The sequence below is a fragment of the Puma concolor genome, chromosome B1 (assembly GCF_028749965.1).
Source record: "Puma concolor isolate L17-30 chromosome B1, mPumCon1.1.hap2, whole genome shotgun sequence".
Taxonomy (NCBI): domain Eukaryota; kingdom Metazoa; phylum Chordata; class Mammalia; order Carnivora; family Felidae; genus Puma; species Puma concolor.
The window spans coordinates 111,950,637-111,966,835 of record NC_141670.1 but is presented as its reverse complement, the minus strand read 5'-3'; the positions used below and the strand labels follow the sequence as shown (position 1 = coordinate 111,966,835).

General features: G+C 40.1%; 1 protein-coding gene across 1 annotated transcript in view; it reads left to right on the top strand.

Moving 5' to 3' along the window:
* The first annotated feature begins 7,500 nt into the window (after nucleotides 1-7,500).
* Nucleotides 7,501-16,199, top strand: part of ANK2 (ankyrin 2) — a 673,807-nt gene continuing 665,108 nt past the window's right edge. Inside the window, exon 1 of the mRNA XM_086704357.1 lies at nucleotides 7,501-8,116. Within this exon, the coding sequence (XP_086560483.1) occupies nucleotides 8,045-8,116 (72 nt within the window). The 5' untranslated portion in view covers nucleotides 7,501-8,044. The remainder of the gene's footprint in view (nucleotides 8,117-16,199) is intronic.

Genomic DNA, 16,199 nt, shown 5'->3' with positions numbered 1-16,199 from the left:
ATAGGATTTAGTGATTCATCACTTACATACAATACCCAGTGTTCATCACAACAAATGCCCTCCTTAATATTCCCCATTTAACCCACCAGCAACCCTGTTTGTTCTCTATTTTTTTTTTTTTTGAGTATAGTTGACATACATAAAGAGACTTTTTTTAGCCTTAGAGTTTAGTGTGGAAAGTAAGGCCTTTAGACTACAAATCCTGCCTAAAATGCCAACTGTACTATATTAAAACTATCTTCTCTTATGAATACGATGAGTCCTTAGCTTTTTCCCCCCCAGTTACAAATGGAATTAGAAGAGGAGAAAGCAGCCATAAATGAATGAAAACACTGTAGCCAGGTGGTATGCTGAGGACAAGGACACTCGACATCTGTATGCCCTGGCTACTTATTCACAATTTGCTATCGCATATACTTGATCCTCTGGAAGGCAGCCCTGGATAAACATCAGAAGGGGTGGAGTAATGCCACATTAATGGTGGACCCATGACTTCTAGGAAGTTGATTCAGCAGTTTAGGTGATGTACCCTGGTTACATACTGAAGCATGCATTTCATGTTATTCGTGGTCTTCAGTTGATTTTAGGAAACCGGGAAAAAATGGTAGAGGGAAATTAGGCATCAGAGTTCAAACAAGAGAAAATTCTTTTTTTGTCAGAATCAGAAAACACCTGTGAATTTTTCCCCTCCCCCCACCCTCCGCCAAAGAAAACCACCTGTGAATTTTACTCAAGTTCCAATGTAGTGTAATTCAAGAGAAAATGTTCAACAGGAGCTCTGAAAACAGCACTTACTAGCATGACTTGGGTCATACATCTAAACCCTGAGACTCGTTTTCATTATTTATAACATAAGCATAACACTGTCCTGCCACTCCACATAGTAGTTGTGGGCATAAAATATATGATACCTATAAAAGCCTGCAGATACGGGCGCCTGGGTCGCTCAGTTGGTTAAGCCTCGGACTTCAGCTTAGGTCATGATCTCATTGCTCCTGAGTTCGAGCCTCACATTGGGGTCTCTGCTGCCAGCAGAGCCTGCTTTGGAACTTCTGTCCCCCTCTCTCTGCCCCTCCCCAGCTCGTGCTCTCTCTCTTTCTCAAAAATAATAAACAAACATTAAAAACAGCCTACAGATAAAATAAATGGGAATGTCAGATTAAGGAAGAAAATAAGACCTAATACAGCTTTGAAGTCATTGAGTGTCCAGACACAGTAAATGATTTATATCGCCTCTAGACCTCCAACTCCTACCACACACATACAACCTATAAGGTTTAGAGGGGTAACTTATAATCAGATATAGAAGCCAGACTCAAAGCCAAGTTTGTCACATCATAATACGCACCTTTAATTTTTGGACCTGCACAAATATCGCACCAATGATAATGAGTCTCTGTTCTAGAATGGAGATCAATAGCTATTTAGACATTTGAAAGTTTGGAGGCTCTGGGTTTTTTGAAGCTTGATTGAAATGTTAATGAACTTACTTTAAATATATTTATAATAATGTATATAATACTATTTGGGGAGATATGTAGATCTATGAAAATACAAGATCATACAAATTTATGTGTAAATTTCTATATCTCCATAAGTGGTTGTAATCTCTTTGAGGAAACAAAACATACACCTTTGAGAAGTGTTGACTGTTTTCTGAGAATTGTAAGTTAAGAATTATGTGGTTATGTTTCTTTGCTTCATATTTGACACAATGGTCACTCCAAATTATTTATACAAACACACGAACCTACACACACGTATACACATTCTCACACACACACGTAGTTTGGTGGAAATTCAATGCAGTCAGCTAGCTGTGGTCATAAATTATGATTCGATATTGTTTCAAGTTGTGCTCCTTGAAATCACAAGCTTTATAGAGCACTTACTAACTGTGAAGGGCTCTGCTAGGAACTGAAAATTCAGAAAAAAAAAAAATCCAGTCTTAACTCCCTTTGAAATCTCGTAGTCTGGTTGGGAAGATAACTGTGTAGACAGAAAAATTACAGATGTGCAAGTATTAAAATAGAACTGGCTAAAATTGCTCTGGGGGCACTGAGAACAAAACTCTATCTAAAGGAGTAAACAAAGACTTTTTCTTGATCTAGGTCTTGCAAGGTGCACAGATGTTAGTTAGGTGAAGAAGGGAGGTGAGGGCATTCTGGGCAGATGGAACCCAGCATGTGGGGGGCCAAAGGCATGGTCGAGGCTGGTTTCCAAGGACAAGAAAGTGGCAGAAACAGAGAGTGAATCAGGAGCAGAAGGAAACAAGCTCAAAGGCCTAGTTGTGGAAAAAATGGAGAAGGGCACTAAAGGAAAACAAACAAACAACTGATAACTTGAAACAATTATTTTTTTTGCCTTTTTAAAAAAGTTAGGTAGGTTCCACACCCAATGTGGGGCTTGAACTCAAGACCCTGAGATTATGTGTTGCATGCTCTACTGACTGAACCACCCAGGGGCTCCTTGAAATGATTTTATTATGAAAACTACCATACCTGAAATATTTGCCTGAAGAATTATTTGAATGAGTTAATGGCATTCCATTATACATTCCTGTAATTGGAAGTTCCACAATGTATGTACTCAATTCCCTTCTTTAGAATATTTAGGTGATTTCCAGGTTGTTATTGTTTATTTGTCTTTGTTTTTACTATTATGAAGAATGCTGCAATAAAAAAACCTTTGTTCATGTTTGTGATCATTTTCAAACTCAAAAATTATATGTATATTTGTATATTTTACAGCTTTTTTTTGTACAGAGTGACAAGATATTCTTCAGAATTCTTTTGGAAGCTCTGGAGGGATTTTCATTGCTTAAAATTCTCTTTTCTGTCAATTTAAACATGAAAATAGTAGTTTGTCACTTGCATTTCTTTTATTACAGAAGAGGCTCGACATTTTTTTTTCATCTGTTTATTAGAAATTACTATTCTTTTGTGAGTTCTCCTAAAAGTCCTCCTCTCTTTAAAAAAATTTTTTTTTGTTTTTTTTGGGAGCTAGCATGAGCGGGAAATAAGGCAGAAGGGCAGAGGGAGACAGAGAATCTCAAACAGGGCCTGGGCCCAGCTTGGAGCCTAACGCAGGGCTCAAAGCAGGGCTCTATCCCATGACCCTAGCATTATGACCTGAGCCGAAATCAAGACTTGGCACTCAACTGACTGAGCCACCCAGCTGCCCTCGGTCATTTAGCTTTTAAGTTTTTTCTGTTCACACACAAATACATATTCATAAATATTTTCATGCCCTATAATAGAGTGAGTTTTAATGTAAAGAAGTTTTATAATTTTATGTAGGAAAATCTACCACTTCTCTTTAAATTTTTTTTATAGCTATCATTCTTAGGAAATCTTCCTGAGCATAAAAAAAGTATATTAATATTAAGAAGTGTTTTTATTTCAAAGTGAAAGGATGTAGATTTCATCCTGAGGGCAACAGAAAGCCATCAGGGCTTTTGAAATGGGAGGGTTTTTTGTTTTTGTTTTTGTTTTTAAGGAAGATACTCTGAATTATGCAAGATGTTTCAGAATAGAAAAAGCTCTGAAGGGCCATTATTAAGAAACTACAATAACACACTAAGTGTAGCTGAACTAACCTGGACTAAAGCCATGCATATGGAGAAAAAGAAGCAGGGCTTTACCATATTAGAATTCACAGGGTTTGGTGAGAGATTATGGAGTGTGAGAGATGTAGAGAGGTTGAGAATGACACTAAAGTTTCTAGTTTGAGTGACTCAGTCGACAGCGAGACTCTTTATGTAGATTAAGAATGAAGAGGTTGAAGCAGGTTTTGAGTGTTTGTGTACATGAATGGATAGATGGGATGCATAAGGGAAAAGGGAGGTGTTGTACTTTGAATACCTTATATTGAAAGGACTGAATCATGTCTTTACTTAACCCACTTGAAATAGCTCACACTTTCCTGAGGCACTTTAAAAAAATTTTTTTTAATGTTTATTTATTTTTGAGAGAGAGAAAGAGAGAGGGAGGGAGACAGACCATGAACGGGAGAGGGGTAGAGAGAGAGAGGAAGACACAGAATCTGAAATAGGCTCCAGGCTCTGAGCTATCAGCACAGAGTCCAATGTGTGGCTTAAACAGAGGAAATCTATTCTCTCTCAGTTCTGGAGGCTAGAAATCTGGGATCAATGTTGGCAGAGTGGGTTCTTCTGAGGGCTGTGAGGGAAAATCTGGTCTTTGCCACTTTTCCAGCTTCTAGTAGTTTGTTGGCATTCCTTGGCTTAGAAATGCATCATCCCAGGGGTGCCTGGGTGGCTCAGTCGGTTAAGCAGCCAACTTCGGCTCAGGTCATGATCTCGCGGTCCGTGAGTTCGAGCCCCGCGTCGGGCTCTGTGCTGACAGCTCAGAGCCTGGAGCCTGTTTCAGATTCTGTGTCTCCCTCTCTCTGACCCTCCCCTGTTCATGCTCTGTCTCTCTCTGTCTCAAAAATTAATAAACGTTAAAAAAAAATTAAAAAAAAAAAAAAGAAATGCATCATCCCAATCTCTGTCTGCATGTTCACATGGTGCTCTCCCTGTGTGTGTGTCTCTGTGTCTAAATCTCCCCCTTTTATAAGGACACCAGTCATATTGGATTGGAGGCCAACTCAGTATGACCCCATCTTAACTAACTACATCTGCAACCACTCTGTTTCTTAATAAGGTCATATTCTGAGGTACTGGGGGTTATGACTCAATATATGAATTTTGGGAGACATAATTCACCAAGGAGACCTCACTGATAAGGTGATATTGGCACAGGGGCCTGAAGGAAGTAAGGGAATGATCTATGATGATATCTTCTGGAGAAGTGGTTTAAGTCCAAAGGGCCAAAACCAGAGTAGGCCTGGAATGCTCAAGAAGTAGAAACAAGGTGGTGGGCAGGAATGGAAGATGGATAACATAGACTTTATCTTATATCAAGAGGCGTTTGCTCTGACTCTGAGTGAGTGAGATGAATAGACATAAGAGGTCTTTGAGCATTGGCCAGCTGCTCCATTGCAAGCCAACTGTGAGGAGCAAGGGTGGAGAATGCAGACTGATTAGAGACTTGTGCCATCAGGCAAGTGAAAGATGATGGTGGCTTGGGCTAGAGAGACTATGGTGTAAACGAAGTGATGAAATGCTGCATGAACATAGAACCAATAGGATTTGCATTTAGATCAAATGTGGATCGTGGGAACAAGAGAGGAATTAAGAATATCTTGGAGGTTTTTGCCCTGATCATCTGAAGGATGGGTAGAGCTATAGCTGAGCAGTTGATTTGGGAGGGGAGGATAAAAAGGAGCTCAGTTTTGCACCTGGTAAGCTTGAAACTCCTAGATATCCAGGTAGAGGAGGAATTAGTTGGCAGTAGGAGTTTAAACTTAATAGGGGAATTTGGGGGTGGAGATACACATTTGGGAATATGTATCAGAATACAGATTCTATTTATTTATTTATTTATTTATTTATTTATTTATTTAACTTAAAAATTTTTTTTTTCATGTTTATTTTTGAGAGACAGAGACAGAGCATGAGTGGGGGAGGGGCAGAGAGAGAGAGAGAGAGAGAGAGAGAGAGAGAGGGAGAGACAGAATCTGAAGCAGCCTCCAGGCCCTGAGCCATCAGCACAGAGCCCGACATGGGGCTCAAACTCACAAGCCGTGAGATCATGACCTGAGCCGAAGTCGGAGGCTCTACTGACTGAGATATCCAGGCACCCCATAATACAGATTCTATTTAAAGCCATAGAACTGAGGTCATCTTAAGATCAACAACAAAGTGAGTATAAATAGAGAAGAAAAGGTGGACCAGGACTGAACTTTTTGATATTTCAAAGTGTAGAGGTCTGGAAGATGAGGAAGAAATAGTAAAGGGGACAGAAGAGAAGTACCGGTGAGTTAAGAAGATGATCAAGAGGAATGGATTTTTTTTAGTCATGTTTATGAGCATTTCATAATGTATATAATTGTTAAGTCACTATGTTGTACACCTGAAACTAATATAATATTACATGCAATCTATACTTCAATTAAAAAAAATATCCTTTAGGGGTGCCTGAGGTGGCTCTGTGGGTTGGGCGTCTGACTTTTGATTTCTGCGCAGGTTATGATCTCACGATTGGTGGGATTGAGCCCTGAGACAGGCTCTGTGATGACAAAGTGGAACTTGTTTGGGATTCCCTCTCTCTTCGCCTCCCCCCCCCCCAAATAAATAAATAAAACATTTGAAAAAATCATTTAGCGGTCAAGCCAAATGAAGACTGAGAATTGACCATTAGACCTGGTAACATGAACATCACTGGGAATCTTGGCAATAATAAGTTTGGTGGAATAAATGGAGGAAAGCTTCTATAAGAAGCTTTAGTGGAGAGTGTAAGGATAAGAATGGGAGGTATTGGAACTTTGTTGAAGATCTTGCTGAAAGAGGTATAATCAACTGAAATACTAGCTGGGGGATAGGAGTAAGGGGACGGTATCTGTGGTAAAGTTTGTTTTTTTAATATTTATTTTTTTTTTCAACGTTTATTTATTTTTGGGACAGAGAGAGACAGAGCATGAACGGGCGAGGGGCAGAGAGAGAGGGAGACACAGAATCGGAAACAGGCTCCAGGCTCTGAGCCATCAGCCCAGAGCCCGACGCGGGGCTCGAACTCACGGACCGTGAGATCGTGACCTGGTTGAAGTCGGACTCTTAACCGACTGCGCCACCCAGGCGCCCCAAGTTTGTTTTTTTAAAGGCGGGAATATGTTTGTATGGAGATCCATAAGAAAGAGGAAATTGATGCATGAGAGAGGGAACAATTAATCTCTTGAGGGTCACCTTATCTGTAAAAAGCTGTCATTTCCACCTCAGTGGGGCAGCTGAGCCAATAAAGAGAAAAAATGATCAGGTCTTGGAAAGTGGTTTGCACTTAGCCAATGACAGCTCCAGATGTATCCCTGAGAGACAATAATGCAAACAAAGCTGGTCCCTGTGCGGGATTCACTACTGCTGCCACAAGTTCTTGCACAGATTGAGGTCTGCAAAATCTGGTCCTGTCTTTTAAGTTCTTCACAGGGCTACTACAGAGGACGTCCTCTTCACCTTAGTGAGGATGGGGTCCATCACTACCCTGGACAGTAGTTTGACGGATACTTTCTCATGAATGAAGATGGGAGGGGAGAAGCTGGGTCTTGGGGAAGGGGAAACGCCCAAAGACACACTGCTTAAGGCAGTTCATCAGCCCACAGATGACATAGGTTGAAGTCGCAGTGGCATTTCACGCCGTGTCCAGTCCATAAATTAATTTCTCCTTCTCAATAGGGAGTGGTTGACAGAACAAAGAATGTGTGCCTGTGGAGGCTAGCGGTGAGCGCTGGTGAGTGCGTGGCTATCACAATGCGAAGGGGGAGAATGGGTGTGAACAGGCAATGTGTGCACTGTATGAATGGAGAGAGACGAGCGAGTGTGGAGATGGGCAGGGAAGAGCTGGACGTGTCCTGCAGGCCGGGGGCCTCCCGGGGGAACGTCTGCCTGTGATGCGGGAGCGCCAGCCGAGGAGCCTCCTTCTCCCCACCCACCTCCCGAACTCCGGCAGTCAGTGGTGCATATAGACATATTTCTGGGAGCTGTCCATGAGCTCATCGCTCTCCTGGCGATAGCGGCAGCAGCGAGGGAAGCAGCCTCCTTTCTCCCGGCGCCGCTAGAATAAGCCCCGCCGCTAACACATTCAGACACACGCGCGGAGCGCGGCGCTGGGAAGTGGCCGCCGTCCGCCCGGCTTCGCGGCCAAGGTCGCGCCAGACCCCGGACCGCCATGGCCCCGAGTCTCCCGGCCGGGAGGTAGGTGGGCGCGGGAAGGCGCTAGGGGCTCCGGCCGGGACTCCGCCAGGGCGAGCGAAGGGGCCGGCCGCTCCTTGCACTCTGCGGCGGAGGGGCCCGGGCGGGGCCGCGGGGCGCGGCGGCTGCGGAGTCTCCCGGTCCCTGCGGGGCCGCGGGCCGCAGGCCGGACGCTGAGGACTCCAGGAGACGCGGGGGACCCGGGCGTGACAGGAGGAAGAAACCCGGAGCACCAGGAAGATGGCTTCTCCCACCTCCCCGGCCCCGGAAGGCGGGGCCTCCACCCCGCCGAACCCGCCGCGGATTCGTCAGGTGGGTGCACAAAGTGCGGGAGGGGCGCACCCCATTGTCCTCGCCTCCCTCAAGGACCGGGACCTCGCCCCAGGGTAGGGGCTGAGCGAGAGGTGGGGCTGACATAGGCGTACTTGGCCGCATCGCCTGGCCCAGGACCAGTCTCTCACTCTCTTTTTCTTCATCTCACTTCACACACAGACACACACACAGGCACATAGACACACACACACATACACTCTTAGAGAAACACGTCTTCCAAAACCAGACGTGTAACTTCTGCACACCCCCCCGCCCCCGCAAACTCATCCTCTCACCCCCCCCCCCCCAAGTCGCGCACAGAGGCACACACCCAAATGTCACATGATCTACTGCGGAGCTGCACCATTAGAAGAAACCCGTGGTGCCCTCAGGGTGGAAATGCACCCCAGACCCAAATCCAGCGAGGACTCTGAGAGGGACTGCCGGAAGCATTCACTTCCCACTCTTAGGAGAGGAGGAATCTTGTCTATATGTTACTTACCAGTTCTCAACTTTCAGACAGAGCTACCCCGGACAACTGCAGCCCTGTAATAGACATGTAGTACTAGAAAACATGTGTTCCTGCTCTGTCGTGTGCAAAGACAGTTTTCCCCAATACTGCAAGAGGGGAATGCACATTGCTTTCGCTATTTGAATGAGTCCTGTTTTCTGTTTGTATGGTAATATTAAAACAAGGGAGTACTCCATCTGGTTGTGATCTGCGATTTGGTATCTGAAAGAGTTTTGTGTGTGTGTGTGTGTGTGTGTGTGTGTGTGTGTGTGTGTGTGTGTGTTTCCTGCTGTCATTGCCTGAACTACATACCACTTTAGGTTATCGCCGTAGGAACGCAAGGGTTAGCCCTGATCAGGTTAGTGCATGGGTGTGAAAATATGATCCACTGACTCCAAGGAGGCAACCTCTTTACCAACGATAATTGGATTCCTGTTTAGAAATAGGGTAAAATCGGTTTATGGAAACTATCTGGGCGGGAAGATAATGCCCACCACAATGGTCTTTTTTCAGGACGGTGTAGAAATTATGAAGAACACCAGGGGCTTCAGAATTTCTGAAAAAAAGAAATTCTGCCCATAAAATTTAGTTGACACTTAACCAGGTCTTTGCCATATTTGAATTTTAATATGTACAGGTAGTGCTATTTTAGGGGCAACCTTTGTTTATGTGCATTTTTTAATGCAACAACTAAAAATTAATGTATACTTTTGAAAATCTTCTTTCTTAAAAATGTATACTTTTTTTAATGGCACTTTTTAAAATGGTATCCCAAAGAAACTGTTAGGGTTTTAAACTCTTATAGGGCACAGGACTCTAATTTTATGACAATGCGTTTTTAATTGCACATGGAGCTATTGTGGTGGCAGGTATCGTTAAATCTTTGTGATAAATATTTGTGATATTTATGCATGTAAGAATGAAGGTGAAATTATTGGTATTTGCAATATAAGAGAAAACACATCCTATGCAAAAAAATAGGATGAAAAAACATTTCTATATCTATTTGACTAAATATGTATATATGTATGTAGTATATATATTCATATAAGCATTAAGGATAAAAATATATTAGTTTAAACAGAATATACGTACTCATAAAAATCTCTATGAAATCTTATTCTATATTTAGAATACTTGTATTGATCTAAGAAATTATATATGTAAATAGTTACTAGAAAAAATTTGCAAGAAAGGTCATTGTTATTTTGTAGATATCTACTTAGAGGACCTCCTAACTAGAAGCTGTGTAAATGACATAATGCTGCAACATTCAAGTAATTGAGTGGTGTCCTCTGGTTAGACTTTCATTTATATGACCTTAAAGAAGCACTCTTTTAGTGATTGGTGCATTAATTTGCATAGGATGTAGAAATAGGCTCCTGGAATTATTGGTCATTCCATTCTACCTGATTCATCCAGGTAGGTGGAAAAAAAAATACTGACAACCTCTGACTGCAGTATCACCATTTGCCTGCAAGTGATTTTGAGACAATTAGGAATAAAAAAAAAAACCCAAAACCAAAAAAAACAGAAGAGATAACAGTGTTTTCCTGCAAGTGGTGAAATATTTTAGGCCCCAGTCCCAGTATATTTTAACGGTGTCACTGTTTCTCACACATCTTTTTTCCTTGTTCTTTAAGAATTATTTTTCAAACCAATTCTGGATTGAATCACAACTGACTTAAAATCTGAAATTTTTTTCTTTTTAAGTCATGATTGAGAGAAAAAGTATAATTGAGAAAAGCATAGAACTCCAAAGCAGTGAATTTTAATTATGTAATGGACATTTAAGAAATAAAAAATACTTTAGAAAGTCTTTTTGTGAATATAAATATAATTGGTAAATTAGTGTGTTTAATGTCTAATTTCAATGAGAATATGTTATGTGAAGATTCATTTATTCAACACACATATATTCTGCATAAGGTAATATTTCATGCCTTAAAGATAAAGAAAGGAAGAGGACACACACAAAAATCTTATCCATTAGCAGGTGTAGGTATTTTTAATGAAGACTAACATTAAAACATTTAAATTCTGAATTGCTTATAAGGTCCTTTCCACATTATTTTAAAAATATGTTTATTTCTCAGCTTTTGTTTTGATCATTCCTCTAATAATGAGCCTAAATAATACCTAGGCCTGCATATATCTAAAAAGTCACTGTATGACCAAATTCCTGTTTGCATTAATTTGATATACTTCTGTTCTCTTTTAATTATTTAATATGTTATTAGAATTACATATCAGATACTACATGTATTATTTTACAATTTGATATTTTGGACAAATATTTTTGCTTAGCTTTTGGAAAATACTGATGCAGCATGAAATAGCTAAAGTAGTCCAGTGGCTTCACATACCGTGGTTAAAATCTAGGTTCCAAAAATGAGAAGGTCAAGGGAAAATGACCTTCAACTTCATTCTGTCATGTTGAAGGAGAGAAAATTTATCAATATACTCTGTCTTAGGCTCCTAAGATACTAGATACATAATTTTACCCTCTTTTTTTTATTATTAAAGCATTTTTTAAGTGTTTATTTATATTTTGAGAGAGAGAGAGAGAGAGAGCAGGGGAAATGTAGAGAGAGCCAGAGACTGAATCTGAAGCCAGCTCCAGGCTCTAAGCCGTCAGCACAGAGCCTGATGTAGGGCTCTTGAACTCGTGATCTGGAGATCATGACCTGAACTGAAGTTGGTCACCTAACTGACTGAGGCACCCAGGCACCCCAGTTTTTTCCTTCTTTTAAATAAAGGTTTATCTTTATTTTATATACAAGGTGACGTGGTACAGACGTTTCACCTACTTTATAAATATCTGCATTAGATTAGTTTCCAGCAGAAAGATACATTTACTGGATTTCTTCCTGTGTTTATTCTTCATTCACTTTTTCACTTTGTAAAGAAAAGATTAAGAAATGGTAGTTTTGCAACTAAGTTTTTAAATAGTTTGTCTATGTACATTAAGAGACCCATATGATACCTATGGCCATTGCCAGAAAACTTAAATCAATTAATTAAATGAGTATTTATTGATATCTTGAAGTTAAGATATTTTGCTAGCCTCTTTCTGGCCTTAACCATCTTTCTGATGAACGCTGATGGGAGTTTCCAAGGCAATGATTGCTAGGAGAATTGAAAAGATATAAGAAATCCTTTGAAATTGGTGCTAGTAACATTTAGTGTCTTTTTCCTTTCATGATCAGTCCTTCTCCAAGATTTGTTGGTACTGGTGTCTTTGCATTTATGGCAGCAAGCAAACCAGTGTTCCTTCTTTGTATGCTGTGGTAACTTAGACAACTCCCATATATGATAATGATGAAATATTTATAATGACTCAGGTGTGATGCTAAGCTAGGTTTTTCTCAAGGGTTCCATGAAGGAGGTATTGTTATTCCTCTTCTCCAGATGAGAAATGTGGGTTTAGAGGAACTGAGCTACCTGCTGAAGGTCATAGCTAGACAGTTGCAACTCAGGGATTTCAGACTTGGTCTTATTTGATCATGCCTTGTTTCACAATCACTATTATTTATTGTATTCCCCTTCTAATTTTCAGACATTGTGACTCTTGAGGGAGCTTGTCTTAGCACTCTTGCTAAGAATGTAACCATTCTCCTTTAGGTTACCTTGAAAATAACTGCAGAATTTATAGCAGAGTGAAATAATTTTCATTATTGTAATTTGTTAAGTGAGATAACTTGAATTCCATTTTCACTTCTGTATTCTCTAAGAGAGTATTTCTCTAGCGTCATGGTTGCTGAGAGACTAAATCCCTCATTTAGCTTTTGCTTACCCCTGAGAACTCTTCAATTATTCCTGCTGTTAATACAGTGGTCCTGAAAAAAAATAATTCTGGGGCACCTGGGTGGCCCAATCAGTTAAGCGTCCGACTTCTGCTCAGGTCATGATCTCATGGTTTGTGAGTTCGAGCCCCACATCGGGCTCTGTGCTAACAGCTTAGAGCCTGGAGCCTGGAGCCTGCTTCAGATTCTGTGACTTCCTCTCTCTCTACCCCTCTCCCGTTCACTCTTCGTCTCTCTCTATCAAAATGAATAAACATTAAAAAAATTTTTAAAAATTCTGAAAATGAGTTGGGTTAATGGAGAGTCTTCTGGAACAGGCGTAAACAAACAAACAATAGTCTTATATTTTCAAGTTTTTCAATGCTTCTAATATCAATTCCATTCTTTGTTTATGGTTAAGGTCAAGATAACTTATATTTTGAATTTTCATGTTATGTAAGGTATTTTAGTAACAAAAGAGTATAATTTCCTTCAGACAGTGAAGTAATGGAAGAACAAGGCCATAAATAATATAGCAATACATTGATGTAACTGGTTTTGAGTTTTTAATTTTTAAAAATTTACATACAGTAAAATTCACTTTATATACAGTTTCATGAGTTTTGACAAATACTTAGGCTGTGTCTCCACCACCACTGCCCGGGTACAGAACAGTTCTATCTCCCTGAAACATTCCCTTGTGCTAATTCCACTGTAGTCAAACAACTCTTTCCTTCTCTGACCCCTGGCTGCCACTGACCACAGCCACCGACCTGTCCTGTCCCTACATTTTTGCCTTTACCTGAATCATTATAAATGGAATTATCTAGATAATCACCTTTGGATTTTTTTTTCATCACAATGCTCTAAATATCCATCTAACTTCCTGTGTGCATTAATATTTTGTTCCTTTTTACTGTGGAGTAGTATTCTGTTGTATGGATGGTACCACTGTTCAGCCATTTAGATGAAGGATATTTGGGTTGTTTCCAGATTGCAGCAATTGAGAATAAAGTTGCTATTAAGGTTTTGTGTGAACATAAAGTTTTAATTTGTCTCGGGTGTATACCTAGAAATAGGATTACTGGATCATATAGTAAGTGTATATTTAACTTTATAAAAAAACTGCTAAACTATTTTCCATAGTGATTATACTATTTTGCTTTCCTCCCAATAGTGAGAATTCCTGTTGCTCTGAGGCTTTGTCAACATTTGATGTTATCTCAGTCAGAATGGCTAAAATTAACAACTCAGGCAACAGCAGATATTGGCGAGGATGCGGAGAAAGAGGAACTCTTTTAACACTGCTGGTGGGAATGCAAACTGGCGCAGCCATTCTGGAAAACAGTATGGAGGTTTCTCAAAAAATTAAAAATAGAACTACTCTACTACCCAGCAATTGCACTACTAGGTATTTATCCAAAGGATACAGGTGTGCTGTTTCAAAGGGTCACATGCACCCCAATGTTTATAGCAGCACTATCAATAATAGCCAAAGTATGGAAAGAGTCTAAATGTCCATTGACAGATGAATGGATGAAGAAGATGTGGTGTATGTATATACATATATATATACACAGTGGAATATTACTCAGTGGTAAAAAAGAATGAAATCTTGCCATTTGCAACAATGTGGATGGAACTAGAGTGTATTATGCTAGGCGAAATTAGTCAGAGAAAGACATATCATGTGATTTCACTCGTATGTGGAATTTAAGATACAAAACAGATTAACATACGGGAAGGGAAGCAAAAATAATATAAAAACAGGGAGGGGGACAAAACATAAGAGACTCAAATACAGAGAACAAACTGAGGGTTGCTTGAGGGGTTGTGGGTTGGGGATGGACTAAATGGGCAAGGGGCATTAAGGAGGGCACTTGTTGGGGGGCGCCTGGGTGGCGCAGTCGGTTAAGCGTCCGACTTCAGCCAGGTCACGATCTCACGGTCCGTGAGTTCGAGCCCCGCGTCGGGCTCTGGGCTGATGGCTCAGAGCCTGGAGCCTGTTTCCGATTCTGTGTCTCCCTCTCTCTCTGCCCCTCCCCCGTTCATGCTCTGTCTCTCTCTGTCCCAAAAATAAATAAACGTTGAAAAAAAGGAGGGCACTTGTTGGGATGAACACTGGGTGTTATATGTAGGGGATAAATCACTGGATTCTACTCCTAAAATTATTATTGCACTCCATGCTAACTAACTTGGATGTAAATTTAAAAAAAAAAGTATACAAATTGGTGGTATCATTTTTTTGTTTTAGTCATTCTAATCGGTATGCAGAGGTACCGCATTGTAATTTTAATTTGTATTTCTCTAATGACTGATGTTGTTGAACATCAATTTTCATGTGCTTAGTTGCCATCCTTACATTTTTTTTGTTGAAGTATTCAAATACTTTGGCCATCATTTAAACTGGGTGTTGTTTTCTTATTGTTTAGGGAGTTATTTATATATTCTGGATGTAAGTTCTTTGTTAGATCTGAGATCTGAAAACATTTGCTCTTAGTCAGTTTCTTGTCTTTTCTCTTTACACTTTCTCAGAAATGGCTTATAATTTTGATGAAGTCCAATTATCATTTTTTTTTCTTTTATAGGTTGTATTTTTCTTGTGTTTAAGAGCTCTTTCCCTAATCTAGAGTCACAAATATTTTCTCCCATATTTTCTTAAAAGTTTTATAGTTTTAACATTTTATATTTAAGTCTATGGCCCATATTGAGTTGATTTTTTATAACTTATAGATCAAGATCCTTTTTTTTTTTTTTTTTTTTTTTTTGCCTATGGCTATCCAGTTGTTCCAGCACTATTTGTTGATATGACTGTGCTTTATCTATTAAATTGCCTTTGCATCTTCATAAAAAAATCAATTGACATATTGACATGAGTCCATTTTTGGACTGTTTCTTCTAGGTTTAGATGTTTTGAGTTTTTCAGATTTCAGAAATAGGTATGTATCATGTAATTTTTAGGAAATCTTAATGACATTAAAATGCTTTTGGCTTTGTTTTTTAAAATGTTATTTACATAATTTTAAATCTAAATGTTATATGAAAGTACGAGGCAAATCCTCATGTCTGGTAGGGAAGCCATTTATAAAAGTGAAATGCATACAATAAAACTATATCAAGAAAACAAATGGAAAATGACAAGATAATATGTCATATTGTGTCTGCTTGATGAGTAGAGCTTCCAGGGGCGTTAAGAAAAGTTTCTAAATGAGCTATATTCAATATTGGTAATGAAATGAAAAATAAATAGGGACTTCATTCATTGTAGGTTTTAGAGAAGATTAACGTTTCATGTTTTTTGAAGTTATTTTAAAAAAGAGTTGGGGCGCCTGGGTGGCGCAGTCGGTTAAGCGTCCGACTTCAGCCAGGTCACGATCTTGCGGTCCGTGAGTTCGAGCCCCGCGTCAGGCTCTGGGCTGACGGCTCAGAGCCTGGAGCCTGTTTCCGATTCTGTGTCTCCCTCTCTCTCTGCCCCTCCCCCATTCATGCTCTGTCTCTCTCTGTCCCAAAAATAAAAATAAACATTGAAAAAAAAAAAAAAAAGAGTTATTTGGGGTGGCTGGTCTGGGTGGCTCAGTCGGTTAAACGTCCAACTCTTGGTTTTGGCACAGATCATGATCTCACGTTTCAGTAGTTCAAGCTGCGCATCGGGCTCTGCACTGACAGCACAGAGCCTCCTTGAGATTCTCTCTCTCTCTCTCTCTCTCTCTCTTTCTCTCTCTCTCTCCCCCCCATCCCCTGCCCACTCTCTCTCTCTCTCAAAATAAAGATAAAAATAAATTAAAAT